This window comes from Alternaria dauci, chromosome 2 (genome assembly GCF_042100115.1).
Source record: "Alternaria dauci strain A2016 chromosome 2, whole genome shotgun sequence".
NCBI classification, from domain to species: Eukaryota; Fungi; Ascomycota; class Dothideomycetes; order Pleosporales; family Pleosporaceae; genus Alternaria; species Alternaria dauci.
Genome location: NC_091273.1, coordinates 4926806 through 4953187, shown reverse-complemented (window position 1 = coordinate 4953187; position 26382 = coordinate 4926806). Strand labels below are relative to the sequence as shown.

Genomic DNA, 26382 nt, shown 5'->3' with positions numbered 1-26382 from the left:
TTATCCTGGTACAAAGTATCCTAACAAGGTTGCAGCGCGCTTCATCATCTTTCTCCCTTTTTATCTCTCTCTTCTCTATTCCTATTAAGCCTATCAACCCGACATCCTTGCTCAATGCTAGTATGCGCGTAGTCGACGAGCGGCGAGAAGAAAAGTGATAAGTGATAAGCGGGTTGCACTGTAGACGCATCGCGCCAACGGCTTTACATCTTGTTTATCTATATCCATTCCGCCGCTCGACTCAATGTACACGAGCGTACACAGGTAAGGCAAGCGTTTGATTCTGCGCTAATTCCGGTTTATTGGGCCTGGCGAGAGCGACTGCTAAGAGAACCATACTTGGAGTCCAGGAGGTCGGGTCCGGCGGTGAAGAAGGAGGTCCATTTAAGCCCGTCGCCTCGGGCGCTACATCGTCCGACCTACATCCAGGGGCCAGAGTGCCGGAGATGTGACGGTGGAGATGTACAGTGCAAGAGATGGAAAAGGAAAGCCCTTTGCGGAGCGGAGTTGAGCGAGAAGGTGCCCGCCCTTCCGTTGCCCCGCGCTAACGGCAGTAGGGAGATCTAGCGGCTGTCAAAATCTCCAGCACCGCCCATGATGACTCCCGAGGTCCTCAAAGGTTTCAAGCGCCCTGCGCACCGCATCCTGCAGCTCAATCCTCCAATCCTGTTGTTCCTGCATGCCAACCGGCTTGCCGACGTGAGTTGAACTTGTCCCTCAGCGGCTGCTTGGCATTGCCCCTGCGTGCGTCTTATGATCCAGTGCCAGCCTCCAGATCCGCCACGTAGTATACAAATATTCTAGACATTACACCCCCAGCCCCTCTCCATCTCATGAATCCCCTGTCTATTGGCAGAAACCCCCTTGCTCACTAGCACCGATGCCAAGACCCGTCGCTTCCGCGCCTAGCCCCAGCAGTTCGCGTTCCTGACACGATGAATGCACACATGGCGTCTTTGATGGACCTCGTGTCCCAGAACCAACCGCGATTCCAGACCCACCAAGCGCTCCTCATCATCGGACTGCAGAATGATTTTGTGACAGCAGAGGGACGGCTTCCAGTTGACACTCAGACGCGCTTTCTAGAGCGCATCCAGACCTTGATTCCGATATTTCGGGAGCGCAGCGGCAATGTGATATGGGTCCAGACGTTGTTTGAAGCAGACCGCATTGCGACCGGCGCCGATACGGGCGAAGGCGACACGCTCGTCGTAGGCGGGCTGGTCGATGGAGACGAGAAAGACAATGATGCAGCAGAGGAAGAATTGACCAAAGAAGCGGCGTCTCTACCAGCGCAGTCCAGATCCTCAAAGCACAGGCAACGCGCGATAGACCTGCTGAAACGTGTGTCCGCGCGAAGGAAGACGCTGCCAAAAGAAGTTGCAAAGGCCAAGGCTGAAGAAGACGAGGAATTGTTCCTGTTGAAGAGCGAGAAGAGGACGCCGGCGTGCGTACCAGACACGCACGGCGCCGAATTCGCGGATGTCATTGCGAAGCAGGTCGACCTCTCGACGGATGTCGTGATCCAGACGACCAACTACTCTGCCTTCCAAGGCACCAACTTGCTCATAACGTTGCGCGCAAGGCTTATCACGGAACTCTTCATTGTGGGATGCATCACCAATGTGTCCGTGCTAGCAACGGTCATTGATGCTGCGCGTCATGGTGTTAAGATTCATGTTGTAGAAGATTGTCTTGGCTTCCGAAAGGAAAGTCGACATGAGTTGGCTCTCAAGCGCATGGAGGACTTTTTCAGCGCTTTTCTCGTCAACAGTGAGGAGATACTCAAGGAAGATCCGCAGCTGGTTGTGCAGAAGTCGGCAGAGCCCGCGAAAGGTGCAAAAGGCAGTGAGAAGGAGAGCGATACGAACATGGCGGAGATGATGGCCAAAATGTCTCTTGCAACATCCATAATAGCAAAGCGGAGCGCAGCACTGGCTGCAGAAGAGCCTGGCCCCGGGAGAAAGGTAGACCCTACCGACAAGGAGTTTTCAGACATCCTTACAAAGGGCGCAACGGTACCGGGTGCACAGGAAGAGAAGAAGCCGGAGCTTGTCAAGACAAAGATCCGCATGAGGACAGGAAAATCCAGGAAGAAGAAGAAGAAAACAAAGGAAGGCGAAGAACCAAAGGGCGAATATATTGATGCGGACGGTAAGCCTGGTGTGTCTGTGGACCAAGGTACGAAAGATGCACAACCAACCACAGCATCACCAACAATTGTACCGCCACCCGCATCAACCGACTCTGAGCGAACCTCAAAAATTGCGAAAGCTGGAAGCGTTGCAGACTTAAGGCAGAAAGAAGGGAAGCAGCATACGTTGAAAAACGCTACTTCCGTGCCCATGCTGTCTACCAGAGCTAACGGTGAGGAGACGGAAAAGAGCAGGTTGTCAGATTTCTCGGATCGCGTCCGCATGTCACTCACTAGGTCACCAAAGTCTGATTCAGGGTCTGAGTCGAAAAGAGCGTCTGCCAGTTCTGCAAACGCAGTCTCCGCCAATTCGAAGCAAGACGACAAGCAACCGACGCCAAAACTTCCGGAGCAAGAGCCGTCACCTGCAAGCACACAAGAAGTCGATTCTTCGGTATCAGCAAAAGCCACTGCGATGCGCAAACCGGCCAAGTTGCAGTCTCTCGCAACTTTCCCTGTCCTCGGACCTGGAGATCACATTGCGGAAGGTGACTCGCGCATCATGCACGATTTCTTTCCTGTCGACCTCGTCCACCCATCTGCCCCATCAAAACCACTCAAACACACTATATTCTCGCAACTCTACAACGAGGTGCCATGGCAGAAAATGCTCCACCAGCAAAGCGAAGTGCCCCGTCTTGTATGCTGCCAGGGTGCCTTTGGCGACGACGGCTCCATGCCAATATACCGGCATCCATCCGACCAAAGCCTACCACACCTACGATTCTCACCAAAAGTACAGCTCATCCGGAAGCGCGCTGAGAAGCTCGTTGGCCACCCCCTCAATCACGTGTTAATCCAACTCTACCGCTCCGGCAGCGACTTCATTTCCGAGCACTCTGACAAAACACTCGATATAGTAAAAGGCTCTTCCATCGTCAACGTAAGCTTCGGCTCGCAACGAACGATGCGCTTACGCACGAAAAAGTCACAGTCAGCAGAGCAAAAGGAAGAAGATGAGAATCCAGACAGCAGCACTACCACGCAGCGCTCAACCCAACGCGTCGCCCTCCCCCACAACTCCATGTTCGTCCTCGGCCTCGCCTCAAATGCAAAATGGCTACACGGCATCCAACCCGACAAACGGCTTCCAAGCGAACGCAACGAAAACGAAACAGCATACAACAGCATCCGCATCAGCCTCACCTTCCGACACATTGGCACCTTTCTCGACGCGCGCGAAACCGTCATCTGGGGCCAGGGCGCAAGCGCAAAAACGCAACGCGACGCCGCCGACATTATTTCCAACGACGAGGCCGAGACCGCGCGCGTCATAGCTGCGTTTGGGCGCGAGAACCGCGACGCGGAGTTTGATTGGGAGGAGCAGTATGGTGAGGGGTCGGACGTTTTGCACTTGCATACGCCGCCGTCTGCAGATGTGCCGCTGCTGTTCTTGAGCAATAATGTTGTCGAGAATAATCAGATCATGGTTCTGCTTGCGGAGAAGAAGATTGCGTACACGGCTGTTGAGGCGCCGGCGCTGGATCCGGCGTTTGAAGGGGGTCGCAAGGTCATGCTCCGTGATACGGATGCTATGCATACTGAGATCCACGATGCGTCTTCGATACTGCTTTATCTGGATCGGTACTACCCGCTCGATACATCAGCGTCGTCGCACTGTGTGACTGCGAACGCATATCCGATGATGCTACTCACGACTGATATAATGAAAGCTTGGTCGGATCGGGAGGTGTCGGCGTCCGCGGAGGGACTTGCGAATCTGGTGGGCAGGTTGGAGGAGATGGTTGAGGGGAATGGGGGGCCGTTTGTTGCTGGGAGTAGGTTTAGTATTGCGGATGCGTTTGTTTGGCCGGTTGTGCATGTACTGATTGGGGAATGGGATGGATGGAATGAGGGTGATGGAGGGTTTGTGAAGCTGGGGGAGTGGTATAGGGCGTGTTGGAGGAAGAAGGCGAGTGTTAAGAAGGTGGTGGGTGGGTTAGCTGTTCCAAATGGGAAGGCCGCGGAAGAAAAGAAGCTGTAGTGATGCACTTTGTATAAGTGCGATTTTGTTCTCGTGTTGGGAGTGTTTGGATAGAAGCGTGGTACTGATTTTGGACACATATCAGATGTCAGCTTTCGATAATATGTCTTTTGTCTTCTTGATTCAGCTCGCTTTGGTATGTGCAAGCGTTACCGCTTCCCTTTTCCTCCGATAATCCCAATGCCTCTAATGAAGAAGATGACAATAAAGGTAGTGGCAACGCTCATACCAAAGTTGAACCAAGCCGTCGTCCTAATCCCAACTTTGAGCGCATCGTCCCACGGCTCTGTCTCATACCCCTCCGTACCAATCTGATCCACGCTCAACCCCTTCTCCCTAGCCACAACAGCCGTCTGCACCGCCGTCCCAATCGCAAGCCCAATCGCGCGACCGATTTGGCCAACAGCAGTGATAAGCGCACCGCCCAACGATGCATCCTCAGTCGGCAGCGTCTTGGCCACAAACAACGTAAGGACCGGGAAAATTGTGTCCGCACCCGAGACGCTCATGACCATGGCCGGAAACCCGTATGCCCAGTACGTCGTGTTGACCGGAATGGGAATCGCAAAGAGCAGCGAGGACATGCTGACACAGATGGTGCTGAAAGTCAGTATGTAGTCCCCGGGGACCCTCGACAAGATCTGGCCCGTAATCATGGCAACCAGGATTCCTGTGATGCCATTGGGAAGGAACCTCAGCGTTGTTTGGATGACGCTGTGGCCCTGGTAGTCCTGGAACCAATACGTAGCGAAGATGAGATAGTTGTTGAAGCTCGAGAAGAAAAGCGCCATGAGCACATTCGCCGCCGTAAACTTTCCGTTCTTGAAGATGCTCATCTTCATCAGCGGCCGTCTCGTCGTCTTGGTCTCGAGATAGTGCTGCCAGAAGCCGAAAGCGACAATGATAACCAGCGACACGACGATGAGAACCGGGACCCACGGTGTCCGCCAGCCCACAACATTCCCTTCCGAAAGCGCAAAGACAAGCATCACCAACCCGATAGTAACCAGCGAGCCACCAACCCAGTCCACCGTATTCCTCATAACCGGCTCTTCCTTCACCGGCGGCAACGGAATAACAAAGTAACTCGCCACCGTCGAAACCCCCGCAATAATCCCAAACAACCAAAACACCCACTCCCACTCCAAATACTCACCCACCACCCCCCCAAAAATATTCCCAAACACACCGCCCAGCGGCGCCCCCGCGCCAAAACACCCAAAAGCCACATCTTTAGTTTTCCCAGGTGGAAACGTAGAAGCAAGAATACCCAGCGCCGTGGGCGCCATAGCCGCAGCAGCAAGGCCCTGCAGGCCGCGAAAGATATCGAATCCGATTTCGTGCCGGATAAAGGGTGTGACGATGGACGTTAGCGTGAAGGCGGCGGAGCCCCAGAGGAAAATCATGCGTCGCCCGTATACGTCGGCGAGGCGGCCCCAGAGGAGCAGGAAGCAGCCAAAGGTTAGGTTGTACGCGGACATGATCCATTGTTGACGGCTGACGGGGATGTGTAGGGCTGAGCCGATGGTGGGGAGGATGATGACGGAGGATTGGACGGCCATGGTCTGGGTAAAGGGATGTGTGTTAGTTTTTTGGGTTTCCATCTCTTGTTTATCTTTCTAGTATGAGGTTGTTGTAGGATGAGAGTTGTTGGCTTACGCTCAGAAAAGGTGCGGCGGCGATTGTGGTGACGAGTGCTACACATCGTGCCTTTGACAACGGTAAGCGTTCAGACGCCGTTGTAGAAACAGCTTCGAGTTCTGTATTCGCATGCGCATCTTTCTCGCCATCAGCAGCACCTGTCTGTGGTGCCGCGGTGGCTACTCGCTCCAAATCCGTTATGCCTTCGACAGGCTGGCCGCAGCCTTTCTCATCCGTCTTCGACATGGCAGGCAAAAGGCTGGGAACAGGGGACAGTTATTCCCTGCAGCGTTATCCCCGTGGGGCAGCGCATCTTTTATGGACTGCTTTGTTTGGGGAATGCCGAATGCCAATACGGCTCGCTTGCCGAACACACGGCTAAGGATTTTTCCGTGCGTGCGGAAAAGCGGTAGATGATTGCGTGCTCCGAAGATCGTAGCAGGCGCTGCATAGCGGTCGTCTCGTCTGTGTTTGCCATGTACACTGATGGTGTCTGCATGTATTTCAGAAGAAATGCGAACCGAGGATGACGACAGCGACTACAACAAGATCTCGTTTAATAAACCACGTCCTCGCTATCTGGCAAGATTTAAAGCTTGTGAGAGTAAAGTATACGGAAAAGGCGTCTGGAAAAGGTACCAAGACTAGCAGAAAGACTGTCCGCATACAAAAGACATTTCTTGCGTAATAGAAAAGTTGGATGTTGTCAAGGCGCGAAGGAATACATTCCACCAATCGCAGCAAACGACATGATCCAGCGACGTTATGACCAGCAACAAAACAAATATCAGTACACGTCGTTTTACTAAGCGCACTGCGCATTCAGGAGCAGCGACAGGAGATATGAACTTCTTCTTGAAAGAAGGGCACAATCACTCAACCGAGAAGACATCCGCCATTTTCGCTGACCCAGGAATCAGTGTTACTGCATTCCAAGTGTTGCAAGAGCGACGGATACAAAAACGAGCATCTTGACCACGACCTTTCATGTCATTAGCACAGTAATAAACTTCTCGAGCCTAACCCCATCGCCCATTGAATCAATATCATCCCCGCTCTACCATCTCAAACCCCCCTAACCTCCCTCTCCCATCGCCCTCCACCCATCTCCATCCACTCGTGTCCACCCATGCATCTCCATCTACCACCCGTTCATCCATCACATCTCTCATCCACCCATTCCACTCCCCATCCACCATCCACCTCCCACCCCCAACCTCCGCATCCACCTCCTCCCAAAACCTCTCCTCCATCTCCTCACACGCCTTCTAAGCGCTCTTCCTCTTCTCCTCCTCCTCCATCCCATCCGCACCCCCCTCCCCCTCTTCCCTCGTCACTTGCTGCCTCACCCACTCGGCCCACATCCCCAAATCATCCGCAACCTCCAGTGCCTTTGCCAACCTCTTCACCTTCTCCTCCGCACCATCTCGTTCCTTAACCACATTCTGCTCCGTAACCACCAACTCGCCATTCGACACGACATCGACTGCGAGCGCAAGAGGCGCACGGAACGGCGCAGAGCGCGGTGCACCGAGATCCGATAATAAGTCCGCGATGATAGTCTCTGGCTCGGAATCAAGCGGAGACGCGGATGCCGCGAGCGGGTGCGGGATATGTAGTGTGAGGCGAGGAGACGGTGGTGTGTAATTCATGCTTACATCGAGTTGCAAACTCGGTAGTTCCGCTTTCACAGACTTATCCGGCGTGCGCGGTGGAGTAAGTTGTTCCTTACCCAATTTATGCGTCGGCACCCGTTTCTTCGGCTCTTCATAAAAACTCGCCTTGAGCAAAGTCGTCATATGCGCATACTGTCGCAATATTGGCAACATCTCCACCACCTGTTTCGGATGGCTAAACGGCAAGCTCTCCAGCGTGCGACTATACTCGAGCTTCGGCACAAACAGACTCATATCATGCCGTCTATCCGCCTCACTATGCCCATCCACCACCAACACCTTCCTACTACTCCTCAGCTCAAGCGTCCGGTCCCCAAACGTCCCCGACATCCCCGGATCCGGCTCGCCCGGCCGCAGCGCGAGGCCAACAAACGTTTCGGGCCGGAAGTCGTCGGTGCGCGGCTCGATGCCAACCATTTGGTAGAGCTGCATGTATACAGCAAAGGGAACAACAAGCGGGGGATTGAATTTCGCGACGAAACGGACGTTGGGGAGGCGACCGGCTGCGGCATCGAGGTTCATTGCGTCGTCGTCGGCGGTTTGCGAGGCGGCCAGCTCGAGGTACGTTGGTTTGGGGTCGAGCCAGTCTATGCACGAAGAGGATGAGGACGAAGATGAGGCGTGCAGGAGCATGGTATCCAGCGCGGTATTCGCGTCGTGCGTATCCGCTGGTTTCTCGATACGGTAGCTGATCCAGTCGTCGGAGATACGGATCGGAGTGTACAATGTCGACGGCGAGGCCTCGCACTCGATGGTCAGCGAGTACATTTTATTATGGCTCTTCGGCGCATCTTCAGGGTACGTTGAAGATGCGAGTCGCGAGTCCACATGCAAGCGGCCGTCCATCCAATACTCCAGGCTCAGCCCCAGACACGATCCGCCATTGAGTCTCGGACGTCCACTCTTCTTGCACAGCACCTCGCGCTCCGCTTTATGTGCCCTGAAGCGCTCGTCCGGCGCGCGGGCAGCCAGCTCCGTCTTCTTTTCGTGTTCGAAGAGCTTGCGCAGACTCGTGTATACGCCTGCAATCGCATTGTAGCAGCTCACGCCGCCATTCTGTGCCGAGCCTAGTTTATCCAGCGTAAGCAGCTTCTCCAGGCTCTCTGAGAAGCGCTCGAGCGTGACGTTGAGCTTGCTCTGTCCGGGCAGCGGTTTTAAGCTGCGGACCAAAATCTCGGACCCCGTCGTTCCAACATGCAAATCTGGTCGCGATTCGTCGAGCCCCGTTTGCAGATTCACACTCGCAATCTCGTCGTTTTTAAATGTGACATCGCACAGCGCTTCGTCGCCGATAAGCAGACTCCATGTCCTGGGCTCGTCCATGTGTTTCTCGCACGGTATGCCCATCTTCTTGCACAGCTGCAGTAGCCCTTCTTCGCTCACACGGCCGGGCTTCTTGCCGACGATGTCGATGATGGCGCGGAGCCGGCGGCTGCGCTCTGCCTCGTCGGCGCGCCCCATGGCGCTGGCGCTCATGCCCAGGCTGGACATGCCGAGCCCGCTCATGGTGATGCCCATGCCGACGCCGCCCATGCCGGAGCTGGCCACGTCGTTGAGCATGTTGAGGACCGCGGGGGAGTCGTACGACATCATGTTTACGTTGCCCGAGGGGGGCACGCTACGCGGGGCGGGCGAGGAGAAGGCGTTGTGGTTTTTGGAGGGTGTTTCTTTGTCTTTGGGGGTTGGGGTCGTCATGGTGGGTGGTGGTGGTTTGCGTTGTGGTATCGTGGGGATGTGCTATTTATACATTAAGGAACCCTCGAAGGGTTTTTGGGGCGTAAGTATTATGCTATCATGTTGCGTGGATGGAATGGTAGAGCAAGAGTTCCAAGGTTCGACAGAGAGGTGAAGCGCACCCATGGTTGTTAGTCTTGGCGTCGCAAACAAGTCGCGACGCCCCCCATTCACACTCAGAGAAACCACAACACTACGCTTCCTGACGTAATCGCATTGAAGAGGGCGCGAACAGTGTCGCATGGGTATCACATATCAATCAATCCAACTCCACAACCCCCTCCTCCTCCCCAAGCTCAATCACCCTGCTCTTCGCCCTCGTAGCCGCCGCCCTCCCCGTCTTCTTCTTCGCCCCGAGCACAAACTCGCCGTCGTCATTCGTATACTCAATAGCCCTGACCCTCTTCTTCGGTCTCGCTCTGCCTCCCTCCTCTTCCTCCCTCCTCCGCTCCGCCGCTTCAACCTCCCAGCGCTTCCGTATCTCGTCTTCGACTTTGTTCTCCATTGCGTGAAAGGACGCGTGGTGTCCGCAGCCGTCGCATTCGTAGGAAGATGATGACTACAGAATGACTGTTAGCTGCATATGCTGGCAACGTGTGAAGCTATGACTAGCAATGACGTGTGTCGCCGTGAGGAGAAGCAACCCAAGACTCACTTTCAGCGGATGCAACATGAACCTCAAACACGGACACTTTGCCGCGAGCAGCGACGGCTTATGATTACACTGTCCGCGGGGAGGCACGTAGTTCATCTGCGTCCAGACATTCGGTGCGGCGCCGTTGTTCGCCATGGTTGTGTTGAGATGCGCTGTGCAGTGTTGCGCGACACCTGGCTGGGGGTAGAGGACGTAGATTGAGACAGACGGAAAGCTGCAGTCATCAAGTACCAGTGGTGAATGAAGCGCGATACTACGCTCCGCCGTCACATAGTTGGCGAGTATGCGTGGTTGGACGGGGTGCGCGTGCACAAACGCCAAATTGTCTCGAATTCACGTGCGGCGGTATGCGGTAACCGGATTGGGAAAACCCCGCTCCGCAAATCTATGCAGGTAGGTCGCATGCGCATTGTAGTTGTGCAAAAGGTCGAGTAAGCGCTCTGATACATTGAGTACATAACGATGATAATTCTAGGCAAATTTGACACTTGATGTGTTTCTTCACTACACGACACTGCTCACAGGACGCAATCATGCGGTCTGGTTCCTTGACTGCGCATTCGGTTTGTAACGATCCTTTGATTGCACTTCCCCTCTGTTTCCATCTGTAGTGCCACGTTCCGACCCAGAACGGGTTGCTTGTTCCCGTAATCCGACGTGCTCTACGTAAGCGCATACCTTCCCTCTACCCGTGATGCGTTGGTGCGATGCCGTTGCTGAGCTAACGACTTAGTGGTCGAGACCCTGTCGTGCCGGTGGGATGCCGTCGGAGCTACATGTTGACCAAGCTGGCGAGTTGGCGATCGCATACGGCGGGGTAGGCAGTCGCGTATAAAGCCCGAAGCATACACGTTGCCAACTCTCCGACATTCCAACACTCCAACACTCCAGCATTCCAACACGGCCCTCAACCTCTCAATCCACACCTTCTCCTTCTACCCCGAATCCAAAACAAGTATCGAAAATGGTCTCTGGCGGATGCTACTGCGGCGCCGTCCGCTACGAGGTGTCGGGCAACAACGGAGGCAGCATCCTCTGCCACTGCTACGACTGTCGCAAAATCACCGGTTCGGCATACAGCACCAACGCCGTCTACCCCTCCGACGGCTTCAAAGTCACCCAGGGAACGCCAAAACAGCATACATCCAAGGGCGAAAGCGGACGCGAAATCACCTCCAACTTCTGGTATGTAGGATTCCATATTTGCTATCATGCTGGCAATATAGTGATGAACCCTACTGACTTGTTCGTTTCTGCAGCGGCGACTGTGGCTCGACCATGTGGCGTGAGGGCCCTGCGTTTCCTGGTAAACTCGTCATCAAGGTATGTATTGTCCAGATGGTCTCCGCCTGGCGATAGCTAATGCGTGCAAAGGTGGGAACCCTAGACGACACCAAGATCCTCGATGATCTCCAGATGAATGCAGAGTTGTTTGTGGGCAGGAGGCCGAAGTGGGTCGCTCCCCAGGAAGGCGCAGTGCAGAAACCGGCCATGTGAGCGGTTCAACGCGGGTGCTCGTGAGCAACAAGGGACGGAGAGTGGTGGTCGGAAATAGCATTACTCGTGATGAGACGCGAAAATAAACAGGTTGCGCTAGTCGCGCTCAATCTTCTACTCCGAGTCTGAACTCTCTGGTTCCTTGAGGCGCTCCTTCATCATCTGTAATGCGACTTGTGTCAGCGCTGGGCCATCATGGCATCGCATGTCGTGTAGCGCACCTGGTTCAGACGCGCCTTGAGCTCGTTGATGCGCGTCTCCTTGACGAGTATGTGCTCCTCGTCGAGCTCTTCGATAATGTACTCGTTGTTGTTCTTGCTGTCAATGTCGACCAGCATGGCTTTGATGGATGCGTCGCACTTGACGAGCGTGCCTGAGAGCGTCAGTATGGTGGAGAGGGGTGAGTTTCCGAGTGAGAAATGTACCTCTGATTGCTTTGACCATGTTGGCGTACCCTAAAAAGATGTCTGCGGGGTCTTGGTGGACAAGAAGTTGAAGGCTGGACAATAGGGTGCGCCCTCGCTGACGCGATTCCTTGGCGGAATTGTTCCGTAAGCACGCTACCGTAGTTTCCACCCGTGAGCTGAGAGGAGTGACGAATACTCAACACCTCGGCACTTTATGATTGCCTCAAGTGACAAAACTCTACTCAATCATTCTTGCTGACTATCATCGATCAAAATGCCTTTGAAGCTTCCATCGGGGGCCTCTTGGCCTTGCCCGATTACGACACAGTCACAACGCGCCTACAACTTGCAGTACATCATAGCAGGCGTTACTTGAGGAAACCAACCCCGTCCGACTTGCTATACAAGATGTGACCAAGGAGACTCCTCGCGCTTGCAATGGCTGCAACACCGCCCGTCTAATCCGGCACTTCCTAACCACCTCACCCATCGTCTCCACGAATGTAGGCATCCTCTCCCTCGAACCAAGTCCACTCCACCCCTACTTCTTCTTCGGCATCCCCGCCTTTTTCCTCGTTCTATTCTGCATCTGCGCATACCGACATGTCTTTCCATATCACCCCGGTCAACACACACAAAAATCCGCGAGAACAACCCCTCGCATGCTGCTTATAGTGAGCATGCTTCGCTGAACGGCGACGATAATGAGCCAGGCTTGTTGCTCTCCATCGGAACAGGACGCCCAGATACCACAAATGACGGGTTTGCGGCGGTTTGGCCTGGCCCACTAAAAAAGGTCAAGGCGCTGCCGAAGTGGATTGAGAAGCGGGCTGTCTTCAGGAATCTCTTGATCAAGTACACCGCAGGTGAATATCGTCACAAGATGATGCGTGCAATAGCCAAGGGAGAACATCGGTGGTACAAGCGCATTGACGTCGACAAAGGGCTCGAAGGCCTACCGCTTGACAGCTGGCAGAAGGGACAATGGACTGACTTTCAAACAAATGGGAGGAAAGAGGTTCCTGGAGGAAAAACGCTTTCTAATATGGAGCAAGCAACGAAGGCATATCTTGAGAGGGATACGGTCGCCAGCCCGGGAGGTCTGACCGAGTATCAGCCTCCTAAGATCGTTCTTCAACAGGTGGCGGAGAGGTTGGTGTGGCATAGGAGGTTAAGAGAAGCAACGAAGGCGGACGACCCCAGGAGATGGCAGACACACGTGGGTCAATGGCTTACTGGGGACTTGAAGCCAGAGGACACCACGCGAGTCCCTGTTCAGCCAGAGCCTAGGAAGGGTTCACGAGGCTTCCTCTCTGGATCGCGGCCAATCACACCCAGCAGCAAAGCGCCCGACATTGCTTCGTGAAATCTCAAGCTTCGCGGACAGTCCCGGACAATCCCGCGTTTCAACTTCTAGGCTCCGTCTGGGGGACCACCAAGGATCTCTCTGACTGGGTGATTGCGACTCGCGTATCCACGCATCACGCTCGGCAGTGGTACCATTCAACCTTCCAGTCGTCTGCGCAGCAAAGTCTGCAGCGTCGGCATCTCCTGGCATTCATATGTAGGGCATACATCACCCCTGATCCTGCAAGGCATAGCATGGCATTCGGCGCAAATCATCCTGGCCCCCTTTAAATTACCGCTTCGAAGCATTTGTCATCGCATCTTGGCGTTGAGTTGTCGGCACGGATCGCGGTTTGACATTTCTGCCCATTTCATACAAGCATGGCGTCAAGCATAGCGGCGCATAAAGATACCATCTCCCATTTATACCTCTCAGTCGTTCAAACATGTTTACTCCGCGTCTACCCGATCCAAGACATCCTACACGCAGATCTCTGCATGTTTGCTACAAAAATAGAAACAACCTCACTCGTACCACTTACAGCCTCATCTGACTTGCGACAACCCACCACGTAATCGATGGCGGTGCAAGCGGGTATGCGCATTGCTAACTTGGCTCATGCTTGGCAGGAACATCCGCAGAGCTTGGTGTAAGGCATGCTCAAATCAAATCAAAACGTTTCAATGGGTCAAAGCAAGTGAAGCGGGGATATTCTCCTTGGTTGAACAGTTCCCTGACTCGATCCACCTCAACGTGACTTCATGGTTTCGCACTGATCACTTTTGAGCAGTCCACAAGTTTCTCCGCGTTTTCAAGATCAGCGGTGGCCAAGGTCCACTGTTGTCTAAGAACATGGAAGAAGATGCCATAACTTGCTTTTTTAGTGATCAGTGTAAGTTTAGACATACACGTGAATCCTGGGTACTTGGCTACGCGTAGGCATGTGTGTTGTCTGGCGTGGCTGTTGCGTCGCGGCGGGCAGTGTTGCGTGCGACACAAGACGATCGTCCTACATGAACAGCCCAATAAACCTCACTCGCCAAGGCACCGTTGTTACTCGGCGCTTGGCAGTCCATCTGACTTCATGCTTGGACGCCTTGACACAAGACCGTAATCCCCGGCGCCAATCCCCATTCCCCATGGACAATGCCCGCCCGTCCTAACCGATGACGGGCCGATAGATGGCGGGGCGCATGGCGGAGCCTGCTGTCAGACGTAATCACCGCGAGCGACGTGATGTCAGCCCTGTGCGAGGGAACGGGAACGTTTGATTGGATGCGGAACTAGCCGTCTCAGAAGGGAAAGCAGGCACGCGAGCAGATTTTGAAGTATATAGCTTCCTGACACTTCGCACGATGGAGGACATCATCAGCATCGCAAACCACAGTCTTCACCATTCCACAACAATACAACACCGAACAAACTCGACAACTCTCGCTTGAGATTACCACCCACCGCAAACATGCACTTCCAGAAGCTCGCTATCGTCTTTGCCCTTTCCGCCATCGGCCTGGCTCAGGATGTCGACAACGATGATATCCCCACGCAGTGCCGCGATGTCTGCGCTTCGGTTGTTACCCTGACCCGTGACTGTGACAACCGCAACAGTAAGTTATATCCTCAGTGGAAGCATAACACACAGACACTAATCAGACCCCTTTAGACGACGATCTCGCAGAGCGCCAGTGCGTCTGCAGCGCCCAGAACGCCAACACCATCATCCCCCTTTGCGCCGCCTGTGTCATCCAGAACGGCGGTGAGCTCGACAATGACGTCTCCGACGTGGTCCGCGACTGCTCCTTCACCTCCACCTCGTACAACCCGACGGCCGCTTCTACTGCCCCTCCGGCTGTTGCTTCCGGTACGTCTGTTGCCTCCTCCGTTACTTCCTTGGTTTCCGTGACTTCGGCCGCGTCGAACGCTTCCTCGGCTGCTCCGACGGCTTCCGTGTCTCGAACGGTTTCTGGTACTTCTGCGGCTTCTAACGCTGCTTCAGCAACGTCTGGTACTGGTGGTGCTGGTGGTGCTCAGCAGACCACCAACGCTGCCCCTGCGCCGACTATGGCGGCTGCCGCCATCGGATTGGGTGGTGTCCTTGGTATTGCTGGACTTCTTTTGTAGAGAGAGAGAGAGAGAGGTTCGATGAACAGGTGTAGGGTATTGAGGATGAGGTGATTAGTGTTTAGGTTGTGGTACTACTTTGGCTAGTGTGGTAATCTGATGGTTCTTACGAAGTCTAACGTCTCAATGCTGATATCCAGAATGTACGCATCAAAGTATAATCAATGTCATCTTGTTTACTATCTTCTTTTGCTCAGCATGTTCCCAAGCCTTTGCAGGTTTCTGGGTCCAGTCCAAAAAACCCTGGATTATTTTCATTCAATGATGAAGCCATACAGGATGAACATCCGAGATGTTCAACCACAGCCACTAGGTTCCAGCGCACCAAGGCTGGGACGCAAAAATTTGAGGGTGCCATAGGACGAAAAGTAACCTTGGAATCGGGCGAGGATGTTGCCGGAATGTGTCTGCTTGCCAAGGTTCTCTGCCAGCTTGGCATGTGCGTACGCGTCAAGCTACTTCGTAAGGTTACATCCGTGGGAGGAAGAAGCATGTCTTGACACCCAGATTATGTACGCCAGTCGCCCAATACCCATCTTGGAGTATCCAGCTGCCAATTCTCACTGGGATAGGTCAGCGTGAGGCACTGCAGGTGGGTTACGTACTGCGTACCTAGGTACCCCCCGGGAAGAAATTGACGAGCAACCAACCCACGGGCGAAGGACCCATGACCTGTCGCGATCCTGCCTCCACATCCTGAACCACCAGAGTGATTCGCGTGCCTAGGCAACATCGCCTTCACACATCTTCGCAATGCCTGCTGCCGCTGCGTTCCTGCAAGATCCGGTCCTGGGCATCAACCGAAGTGAGCGACTGGTGTTGGATCAGAAGAGTTCTCCTTGCAGAGCTGGCGACCCCTCCCGGAACCAAACTAAGCAGGTTCCAAGTTTATCCCGAGTAGACCAATAAGACAGTGACCAAGGGCCTTGCTCTTTTCACTTAGGACATCTGACGGTCTTCCAAATGCCGCCTTCGAGTTGTATCAAGCATTGTTCTGTTCTTGCACCGCCCAGATCCCCGCTTACAAATACTGTAGAAACTGTCAAAATCCCCATTTTTCACTTAGGAAACGACGAACGTACCGACAAGCACAGCAGCATACGCCGCCGCAGCAGCAAAGACTTCCGCTCGCTTTGCAGTCGTCAACAGCGCGACGCTCAGCGCAAAGAGCGCAGTATACATCGCTACTAGGCCCAGCTTCGCTTTCGGGCTAGAGACATAGTACAGATTAACGATTGCGCCTATCAAGAGCACAGCAGCAAGCAGCATGTTGAAAGCCGCTACGGTCCGGATGATGTGCGAATTCTTGTATATCGCTGTACGATCGAGTGGATCATGAGCTTTACGCTTTGAGAACGGCCAGTAATTTCGAAGAAAGAGTGAGAGATAATCCTCCTCGACGGGCGTAGCCAGCATGACGAGATCGCAGTCTTCGTCCAGGAAGCCTTGTGCTGCCCCGGTAATGAGGGGCAGTGGTTGAGGCTTGCCATTCTCATCGCGGAAAGATGCCCCCTTCAAGAAGTCGCGATAAGTGGACAAAATTCGACCACTAGGCCTACGGAGACCCAAAGTCTGCGAATGTAAGTTCAGCAGTTCATCTGTTCTCGATCAGTGTGCACTCCCAACGCTAGACCGAGCTCGATTTCTCGTACAGTATCTCTTCAGGACTTTACCCAGTTCCTCCAAGGTTTGTACGCGGTCCTTTTCTTTCCTACTTTTATCTTTCGCAAGTTCCATGAGTGTTTCCCAATTTCTAGACGATGCTCTAGCCTTCCTGTCGTCACTTCGACGAGCTTCCTCGTCTTGTCGGTCGATTCTGCGCTCCAAGTCGATTAGTTCCGCTTGCAAATGTAATATGTATCTGGCGCCTAGCTTGTCGAATCTTCGGAAGACGAAAGCTTCGTTATCGGGATCGCAAGCGATCCAGTCAGCGAGTGATGGGTAGCCATCGCGAACATGGCCCAGCTGCAACTCTGTATCTGAAGACATTGGCGTGTTGTCTTTATTGCAGACTTGAGATGGAAAGAGATCACATCACGAAAACCGGACTGACAGGTTGTGAACGTAGGCTCAGCCACTTCATCTCCGAATCACAGGTTAGTGCGTCGGAGGCGTCTATGCATGACACTCGTTCCTACTCAACAAGGTTTCACCGGTGAGGGGAGGGGTAGCACAGCCCGATGTTACTTGGCTACATTCGATATTAGTACTCCAGTATGATTGCCAGTGCTTTAAAGGCAGATTTCCGTCCTCGAGAATTGCTTTGCCTCGCAACACTACCTCTAATCAGCCATACCCAGCACTACGCCGTATCAGGGCTTCTCTCGGGCCCAACTTTGATCCAGGTACTCAGCCTGAACAATTTTACGAATTGATCGATTGAGGTTTGGCTCAACATCGCGATATTGGCATCTCTCTCCTAGGCCACCATATACTGACGACTGCTCTTTACCGATTTTCTGACGTACTACAACGAAGGCTTCGGACCTATAACCATGAGTCAGATGACTATCCTTCTTCCCCCTCTCCCTCCTCCCCCTTCCTTGGAAGTCCATATTCAACAATTTCGCACACTTCTCGGTATGAAACACAGATTGGACAAGCTCAAGCTCAAGCTCGAGCTCGACTATAAAGAAATGCTGGACGGCCTTGAAGAACCGTGGGGTATGAATAGACGCAGAGACGACGAGCTCGAGCTCGAATATAGAATTCCTGGCTTCATCGATGAGAAGAACCCGGTGGACGCGTTAGGTGATACAGGTTCGAATCGTAATGTAATGGATGCAGCATACGTTCAAAAGCGTGGCTACATTATCGATCGGGAGGCTGCATCCATCGTGCGGGTTGGTCGAGGGAAAGTCAAGACGATGGGTGTTGTACGGGTGCCCTTCCGCTTTCGAGACGAGGCGACCTCGTATTTACTGAAGTTCCATGTTCTCCCGAAGTGTCCCCAGGATGTCATTCTGGGCTCCAGCTTCTTGGGGATTACCAAAACCTTTTCGAACGCTGTAAACTTCGCTCGCCGGGTGTTCGATAGGATCGTATCACGCACGGGACGACACTACAACATGCTCTACCTTGGTGGCTCTGGTCCGACATTCACAGGCACTATCGGAGGCCGACCATACGAGGCGCTGGCAGACACTGGGTCCAAGGTGCTCATCATGGACGAAGACTTTGCACACTCACGTGGATTCCCTATCATCGACTCAGAAGAACATCGCATCAAATTACGTTTTGCAGACGGCTCCACAGCTCGTACATCAGGCGTGACACAGGGAGTGACATGGCAATTCGGACTGGCCAACAAGGGAAAAAGCTTTCCACTGGATTTCTACATACTACAGGACGCGCCATCGGACGTTATCCTTAGCGAGAACTTTTTACTGAGGGAGAGCCGGGCCTTCACTGAATACAGCGATTACTTGCTCGATGACTACGAGGAAGAAGAAGAAGACGAAGGCGAGGGCTACGTCTTCGTCATCAGGAAGGAGACGAGTCTGCAATACAAAGGTCAGTACAATGGAGCTGACCAACTGTGCAATGATATCGCCTGGGACCAGGAGATGGATACGCGCCGGAACGAAGACTACCGCATCAGAGTCATTCAAGACGACGCTGCGAAACGAGCAGCCGAAGAAGCCGAGAGACTACGTCGCCGACAGTGGGAAAAAGCACATATTGTCACTCAGACTGTTCAATCAGGACCTATTGGTGCGACAACTCAGAATTCACCAGGCATACAACCTAGCGGCGGCGGCGGCGGCGGCGGTGGTGGCGGCCAGCCACGACCGACTTTGCAGCAGATCAGCAGCGGTACGATTCAAAATCCATTGCAACCGACTGCACTGCAAGGCGACGGTAGCCTGGTACCGCCATCTTCTCGCCGCGACAAGTTTCTCAAACACTTCAATCGCAAGCGAAAGCAAAGCCGGTAGAATAACTCTGTGTTTCTCTCTTGCCTTGGCAAAGATATTGCCGCCGTTGACCGTCCCGTTTTCTTTTTCTGTCTAAATCTTCCATTGCATACGCTTGTTCATTTTCTGCTTTATCAGTGTGAGGCTAGGGTGGAGGGAGGTTATTTGCTGATTACAGGCTTCTAGTGTAGGTGTTTAGGGAGGCATTAGTCGTAGTTAATAAATATACTTTAATCATCTAACTAGACTGATAGATTGTGAAGGCAGGCTCAGCTACTTCATCTCCGAATCACAGGCCATTGCATCAGTGACATCTAGACATAACACGAAGCTAAGGCACGATTAGGAAGCTAATAGAGTAAGCCTATCTACACATAACGTAAATTGTTATCAGCGTAGGAGACATATTCGCTGCTCTCGGGAACGATAGAAAGACTGGGCTGAATTGCTATCTAGCTAGGAGTACATTACATACCTACCTATTCTTAGACCAATGAAGCTAGAGTCTTCTGCCGGGAGTTTAATATTCGATTTGAGTCTAAACAATGCCGCAACAGTCATACCCGGAGCATGCCGGTAATGCGTTTAGCATTTACAATCTTGGAGAACGGTTAACTGTATGGCTTTGGCTTTGGTTCGCTGGATGATTATCGCGATACAATAGGCCTCCATCGAGACCGAAAAAGTGACTTTGCACTCTCGTGACAACCTTGGAAGAGCACGCACGAAATCCGGGCCGCAATTTGCATCTATACTCGGCCAAGCCGGCGTTGCGAACTTGGCGGCGGTGTTAGGTTAAATCCGACTCGAAACCATTCGCACAAAGTGCAAAACAGATGCCAAGTTCTGGGGTACATTAGGACTTGACGAATAATCATCTTTTGTTGTGGTGGAGAAAGAAGGAGCATCGGATGATGAAGTCTAAGGGCCGAAGAGGACCTGTCACCACATGCTCCAGTACTATCGAGCATTAGGTGGAAGACACGTAGGGCCAAAGAGATATAAAATTTTCAGCATGTTCTTCTGTAACCATTGCAGAACAGCTTCAGTTTTTCGAGCACCATTGTCTCAACTTCTAACTGTTATCCCTCTCCCCTTTGTTGTCAAGTTACAAGACGACTCCCAAGTTTGAGACGCGACTTTATATCAACGGTAAGGTTAGCTAGAATGATCTGGCTTTGAAGCATTCCATGTACTAATCAATACGCATGCTACAATTCGTCGATGCCAGCACGTCTGCACGTTTCTCGTGTTGGAACCCGAAGGATAACTCACTCGTTTCTGACTAACTCCACGTCGCGACTGAAGATGACGTTAATGCTGCTGTCGCTGCGGCACGAGCAGCATTTCCACTTTGGGCAGCAACTCCTCCTAGCCGGCGCTGTGACATACTTCTGAAATTCGCAGACCTTGTCGAAGCTCATGGGGATGAGATTGTGGCACTGGAGGCAGCCACAGGTAAGGTTGTGACTTTGGGACAGAACGTTGAAATGAAGCATGGTATACGATTCCTCCGATGTAAGTCTGCTCTCCCGCAACGGTGTCCTGCGCAGCTATTGACAAGAACAGATAACGCGGGCTGGTGCGACAAGCTTCTGGGGGGAGACAGCGCCAGCCGACAAAGATAATGGTATGCTTCGGATTGTGACCAACGAGCCAGTCGATGTTTGTGCTGGCATCTGCCCTTTCAACGTTCCAGTTGCCATGGCACTCGCTAAACTCGCTCCTGCTCTCGCAGCTGGTAACTCGATGATCATAAAGCCTTCTGAAAAAACCCTCCTGGGAACTCTCGTTCTCGGTCGCCTCGCCAATGAGGCCGGAATTCCTCCTGGTGTGTTGAACATTGTATTGGGCGCTGGACAGACAGGTGCCCTCCTTGCGTCTCACATGGACATTGACAAAGTATCCTTCACGGGCAGCAATAACACTGGCAAAAAGATAGCCGAGGCAGCAGTAAAGAGCAACCTGAAACGCGTTTCCCTCGAGCTTGGTGGAAAGTCCGCTGCCATAGTCTTCCCAGATGCAGACCTCGACAAGGCTGTCCGTTGGTGTACCATTGGTATCACGACCAATGCAGGCCAAGGATGCATCTGCACATCTCGAGTCTATGTTCACAAGTCCATAAGGGATGAGTTTCTTTCGCGGTTCAAAGAAGCCTTCAAAGCCGTTGAGGCTTCTGCCGGCGACCCAAAGTCGCCAGTTACGGAATTTGGGCCAGTAGTCGACAAAATCCAGTTCGAGCGGGTCATGGGTTTTATTGCTTCTGGGAAAGAACAAGCAACTCTGTTCCATGGTGGAGAACGTATTGGCACCGAGGTATGTTGTTATTCACCAGCTATCTCTCTTGGAGATTGCTAGACACTCTGTTCAGTGGCTTTGAGCTAATGCCTGTTAGGGATGCTTTGTTCAACCTACCATCTTCGTAGACCCGTCTCCAGACGCAAAGGTACTCCACGAAGAGATCTTTGGTCCGGTGGTCGTTGTCAGTGAATTTGAAGATGAGGACGATGTCATTGCACGGGTGAACGATACGCCATACGGTCTCAGTGGGACCATATATTCTCAAGACATCAACCGAGCACTTCGTGCATCGTCCCGAATTCGCAGTGGTACGGTGTGCATCAACTCTAGTATCCAAACCGATCCAGAAGTTCCATTCGGAGGCATGAAGCAGAGTGGATGGGAGAGGGAATACGGCAAGGCAAGTACCTCAAAGCCTACGCGCTTTGTCAAGTTCTGCGAATGAAATACTAACTGTAATAGGATGGGGTACTCCACTACACGGAGAAGAAAACAACCTTTATAAAGTAAGTTTTGTACCGAAATCTTCCCCAAGATGAACTGGCTAACGTTGAGTTAGCTTGAATTAGTTAGTATATGGCTCTCTGTATGCAAAAGAGTTAAATAGTTTGAGCTTTAATTAGATAGCTACAATGGATATGTTCTGCATTTGAGCTTGAGAAACCCCAAAGCTTTACTGCTATATCAGTGTGAGGCTGGAGCGGATGGAAGTTCCTTGCTGTATACAAGCTTCCAGCGAAGCGCTTTACGAGAGATATTAGTCGTGATGGATAAATACACTTCAATCATCCAAGAGCTTCAAAGCAGAATGATTTGCATTGCATGTTCATGTAAATGATCCAAACCATCGCTCCCTGAACATACTCCCCTCACTGAGAAAACATACTCTTAATCTCCGCATCTTCCTCCTCCATCTCCGCCAATTTCTTCCCCGGTAGCCGCACAGCCCGATCAAGCGCCACAGGCAACCCTCTGTGCCTTCCTCTTAGCATAACCAAAATCATGATGATCTTACTTCCCGTGTACATTCCACCACTGAAACTGTATGCTTGATCCGGCAATCCGATACTAATTCCAATATTCGTGTATCCACTGACAATCTCAAAAAGAATGGTGAACACGCTATACGTGCGCGGGTCCTCGATGGAGTGGTGTGTTTCAATAAGTGTGATTAGGAAGAGCGCGAGTGCTATCCACCACACGTCGTGCGAAAGTTGGCCTCGGATTTGCTGGTTGATGAGGGAGGGAGATCTAGTCGGTGGATGCGAAGACAGCGAGTGGATGGACGTTGCGCGGTTGAAGTCGATCGTTTTCGATCGTTTCAATGGGGCAGGCGCTGCGGAGGGCACAGGCGCGACACCTACACCCTGGAAAGCTGTCATGCGATGCTGGAGTTGGCGACCCACGAAAGCGGTGCCGCGGCGACCGACTTGACCGAGAGACTTGATAGGCGCGAGACGCGATTTTCCTGGTTCTGCCTCGGCAGTAGGTAATGACGGTATCGCAGCGTCGACATCGAAGAGCGAGCTAGATGCCGAGTGGAGCTGTTCTGGCTCAGCCTCGTCGCCCTCGTAGATGCCAAGAGACCTCTCCTCGTATACGTTAGTCTTGCGCATGGTAATGATGTGTGGGTACGCCGCGGTGTAGAAGACAACCAGCCACAGAACCTGGACGTCAAAGTACATGCCCGATGGCGAGACAATGGCGTAACCTCCAGTCGGGATCGAAAAACCTTCGAAGAGGGAGATGAAGATACGTTGGCCGATGGGAAAGACTTCCATCGTCGGGTTCCCAATGCTGAGAACGAGAATTAGGACCCAGTCTACCACTACAAACGAGGTGAAGGTTGCGATGAATAGCCAGGTGTCGCGCGAAGGGAACATGCTGGTATACACGCGACGCGGGAATTTGAGGATGAAGTCGAAACCTTCTTTCCACACACCATACTCCTTGTCTTTGGAGAAGAGATCGAGAAGTGTAGACATACTCCAAATCAAGAAGCGCACAACGACGGGGAAGGAGGCAGGTCCGGCGAGCGACAGTATGGTGACAATGACGAGGACATAGTATGAGGACTGGAAGGGTATAAATCCTGCATCCAGCAGCGTAAACCCAGCATTGGTGTACGCAGAGATGGCGAGGAAGATGCCGGCCCACCAAGGGTTCTGCGCGTTGACGGCGCAAGCCTCCTTCTCGTAAACAGACATGTACGCCCCTAGTGCGATACCTCCGAACAGCTGCCAGAGTACAAAGTAGGCGGGAACGAACATAGAGAGGAACTTCAGCGCGCGGTACTCTACACCGCCCAGATACTCCCGCTGGTCTGATGACAAGTTGAAGAACTGCCCGTTCCGGCCAATGTTGCGCTTTTGCTCCTTGACGAAAGTCTGCACGTTGAAGCTATTGTCTAGCCTGGATTCCTCAGCTGATGAGCGGCGACGTTTCGATATGCTCTGCTGGCTTTGCACGTTGTAGATCGAGTGTCCTGTAGTTGCTGACATGGGCCTCTCATTGGAGAGACGCTCTTGGATGGGGTCCAGAAAACCGATATGCTGTGGCGGGCTCCTTTCTCTTGAGAGAGGCGAAATCGGTGACAGTCCCGTCTGAGCCTGGTCTTCCATGACCGGTGTGCTGGGCGGCATATCGTCTGCGCGTCTCTCGGCAGGCGTGACAACCTTTGTCAATCCCTTCATCTTACTCCCCGCCTTGCCCTTTCCAAACGACCCCATAACCGGCAACCCAAACATCGCCCCGGTCATGCCCACCACAGCCCCAACATCTCCCTTCCGGGCGTTCCGCCTCTCCTTCTCCGCCTCAACAATATCTTCGAACCTCTTCTCAAAGATGTGTTTTCTGAACGCGACCGTAAAGTAACTGACTAGTACCTGGTTTCCCATCATCATCAACACCGCCAATTCCACTTGCTGGAAGGTCGTGAGCTGACTGACGTTCACGGAATTGAGTCCAGAAGCGGTCATGGCGCTCATGCACATGAACAGGCAATCCCACCATCCAATACTTTTTGACGGGTTCGATGCGCCCCAGAAAATCAGCGTGCCCACGAGGGTAATGCTAATAAAGTATGCATAGTGGACCGTGATGAAGTTTACTGGCGGAGCGTAGGGCTTCACTGTCTCAATGATTGTGCGAATCTTGGGGTGGTTCTCTTCGAAAGTCTCCCATCGGTCTTTGAGTCGGTCCATCGTTATTCGGTTGTAGCTGACAGCTGCAGAGTAAGGTTAGGTTATCGGAGTAGCATGTCGCGTGTGTTGTTGGGAAACTGAGGTTGATTGCTCGCAAGGGCCGCACTATAAATAGTCGCAAGTCAGGAATAAATGTTTGGGCTGGAGAATTGCGTATGAGCAACGCAGAATGCGCGACAAAGATGTAGAGAGAGGACGAAAGTTTGCTGAAGCAATGTCGGAAGTTGAAGAGAAGAAAGAGCGTGGATTGACGTTTGTGGCTGAAGACAGGTGTGCCGGCGAGGACGTAGGCTCAATAAAGGGATAACAGGGTCTGGGGTGGCGCGGACTGTGTCGGGGCCCGCTGCGACGCGATAGGAAGGGAAGGGCCGAGCCAGCACACATGAAACACCCCGATAACGTCGACCTGCATCATTCTCAATCACCATACCGCCTTTTCTGGCTTTGCCATGTTCTTCCTTCTTTCGCAACTGCCCACTCCCTTTTTAGGTCTGCATGTGATTCCCTTGATTAAATGGATCAGTCTTGCCTGTGGCCTATCTCCACACTCGGGCTGATGAGCTTGGCACCGAGTTTCAAGCCAGGATAAGCACACGCACCGGCACAGACGTTGAAAGTAATCGCATACACGCGCTGGATGGTTGAGACGGAAGACCAACCGGAACCTGTGCCTGACGTAGGCATCTTTGATTCGAAGAGCAATTACGCAGCGACCACGAGACGAGCACTAACTTTGGAGTTGTTAGTCACTACCCTCGCATCGTGATTGACAGATTTGGAACGACGTATAGACAAACAGAGGTAGGGCATGGATGATTTTGGTGTACCAAGGAGCAGGAAGGTACTTTCTTGTACCACGCTTAGAGACTGTCGACTATGTAATGGTTGGTACCGAAATCCAACTTCCAGCTTTCCATTATCACAATCCCATTTTCTGTTTTAATCAACCCCCATTCAAAAGACACGATACATAGGGATGTCTTCCCAGAGGTAGCTCGGCTATCGTTATGCTCGTCAGCACAACCTTTTGGTCCCTCTACCATTCATAGCCTCCACACCCCACCCCTAAACCACAAAGTCAGATAGCGAACATGACTTCAAACACTCTCAAGCCACTACACACCCGCCCGCTACAATCCTTCACAGTCTTTGAAGATCTCACCACAGCGCTGCACCAAGAGATTCTACGAATATACCAAAACTGCGTAACCATGTGGGGCGACACGATATGCGAGGACGAAGCAGCAGCGTTTAGCATGAGAGAAATGGGCGACGCCGTCAAGGAATACGAGAGCAGTATACCATACCATGCGTGTGGGCAACGAGGAGTCAAGATATGGGCGGGCACGGGTGACAGAGTCAAGCAGGCTGCGCTATGGAGCCAAGTCAAGGACAAGACACCGCATCCAGAACATCCTCACGCGCAGTACAGCAGGGTCATGGCCCAACTTCACGAGGAGGTGTTTTGGTGCGATCATTGTGCTGTCTCAGAGTTGAAGATGGGCGGTATTCTGCTTAGTACTGTGCCGTCGCTTGGTTCTTTGGCGGAAAAGTTTGCTGCATTGTTCCTTGATGAAGATGATGGAAAGCGAGTCGAGAGCTGGCGGAAAGGGGAGATGCTGGGAAAATTGCAGCGATTATCTACGCACCTTCAGCCACTTCTCCTTTTGTCAAAGGAGAATTCTGGAAGCAGCAGTGGGATAG

The 26382-nt window shown here is 52.7% G+C and overlaps 10 protein-coding genes across 10 annotated transcripts; 5 read left to right on the top strand and 5 right to left on the bottom strand.

Annotated features, from left to right (window-relative positions):
* Positions 1–935: 935 nt before the first annotated feature.
* ACET3X_003673 (uncharacterized protein) lies at positions 936–4178 on the top strand (the record flags this gene model as incomplete). Its single annotated transcript, XM_069448974.1, has 1 exon — positions 936–4178. One exon carries the CDS (start codon positions 936–938, stop codon positions 4176–4178), a length of 3243 nt encoding a protein of 1080 aa, XP_069310220.1.
* An 81-nt stretch (positions 4179–4259) lies between these two features.
* On the bottom strand, positions 4260–6065 carry ACET3X_003672 (uncharacterized protein; the record flags this gene model as incomplete). Its single annotated transcript, XM_069448973.1, has 3 exons — positions 4260–4270; positions 4486–5743; positions 5838–6065. The coding sequence occupies 3 exons, from the start codon at positions 6063–6065 to the stop codon at positions 4260–4262; spliced, it is 1497 nt and encodes a 498-aa protein (XP_069310219.1).
* Positions 6066–7066: 1001 nt separating this feature from the next.
* On the bottom strand, positions 7067–9301 carry ACET3X_003671 (uncharacterized protein). The gene has a single exon (XM_069448972.1). It carries the CDS (start codon positions 9188–9190, stop codon positions 7088–7090), a length of 2103 nt encoding a protein of 700 aa, XP_069310218.1. The 5' UTR covers positions 9191–9301; the 3' UTR covers positions 7067–7087.
* A 187-nt stretch (positions 9302–9488) lies between these two features.
* ACET3X_003670 (uncharacterized protein) lies at positions 9489–10171 on the bottom strand (the record flags this gene model as incomplete). The annotated part of the gene is made up of 2 exons (XM_069448971.1): positions 9885–10171; positions 9489–9788 (listed from the first exon to the last, which is right to left on the bottom strand). Exons 1-2 carry the CDS (start codon positions 10017–10019, stop codon positions 9489–9491), a joined length of 435 nt encoding a protein of 144 aa, XP_069310217.1. The 5' UTR covers positions 10020–10171.
* Positions 10172–10317: 146 nt separating this feature from the next.
* On the top strand, positions 10318–11444 carry ACET3X_003669 (uncharacterized protein). The gene is made up of 3 exons (XM_069448970.1): positions 10318–11069; positions 11144–11207; positions 11259–11444. The coding sequence occupies exons 1-3, from the start codon at positions 10849–10851 to the stop codon at positions 11379–11381; spliced, it is 408 nt and encodes a 135-aa protein (XP_069310216.1). The 5' UTR covers positions 10318–10848; the 3' UTR covers positions 11382–11444.
* A 35-nt stretch (positions 11445–11479) lies between these two features.
* ACET3X_003668 (uncharacterized protein) lies at positions 11480–11858 on the bottom strand. Its single transcript, XM_069448969.1, has 3 exons — positions 11807–11858; positions 11603–11754; positions 11480–11543 (listed from the first exon to the last, which is right to left on the bottom strand). Exons 1-3 carry the CDS (start codon positions 11823–11825, stop codon positions 11496–11498), a joined length of 219 nt encoding a protein of 72 aa, XP_069310215.1. The 5' UTR covers positions 11826–11858; the 3' UTR covers positions 11480–11495.
* Positions 11859–11953: 95 nt separating this feature from the next.
* Positions 11954–17449, top strand: ACET3X_003667 (uncharacterized protein). Its single transcript, XM_069448967.1, has 3 exons — positions 11954–14743; positions 14800–16837; positions 17326–17449. The coding sequence occupies exons 1-2, from the start codon at positions 14599–14601 to the stop codon at positions 15255–15257; spliced, it is 603 nt and encodes a 200-aa protein (XP_069310214.1). The 5' UTR covers positions 11954–14598; the 3' UTR covers positions 15258–16837; positions 17326–17449.
* A 390-nt stretch (positions 17450–17839) lies between these two features.
* On the top strand, positions 17840–19195 carry ACET3X_003666 (uncharacterized protein; the record flags this gene model as incomplete). Its single annotated transcript, XM_069448966.1, has 1 exon — positions 17840–19195. One exon carries the CDS (start codon positions 17840–17842, stop codon positions 19193–19195), a length of 1356 nt encoding a protein of 451 aa, XP_069310213.1.
* A 1683-nt stretch (positions 19196–20878) lies between these two features.
* Positions 20879–21920, top strand: ACET3X_003665 (uncharacterized protein; the record flags this gene model as incomplete). Its single annotated transcript, XM_069448965.1, has 2 exons — positions 20879–21490; positions 21570–21920. 2 exons carry the CDS (start codon positions 20879–20881, stop codon positions 21918–21920), a joined length of 963 nt encoding a protein of 320 aa, XP_069310212.1.
* Positions 21921–22287: 367 nt separating this feature from the next.
* On the bottom strand, positions 22288–24938 carry ACET3X_003664 (uncharacterized protein). Its single transcript, XM_069448964.1, has one exon. It carries the CDS (start codon positions 24676–24678, stop codon positions 22345–22347), a length of 2334 nt encoding a protein of 777 aa, XP_069310211.1. The 5' UTR covers positions 24679–24938; the 3' UTR covers positions 22288–22344.
* Positions 24939–26382: the final 1444 nt, after the last annotated feature.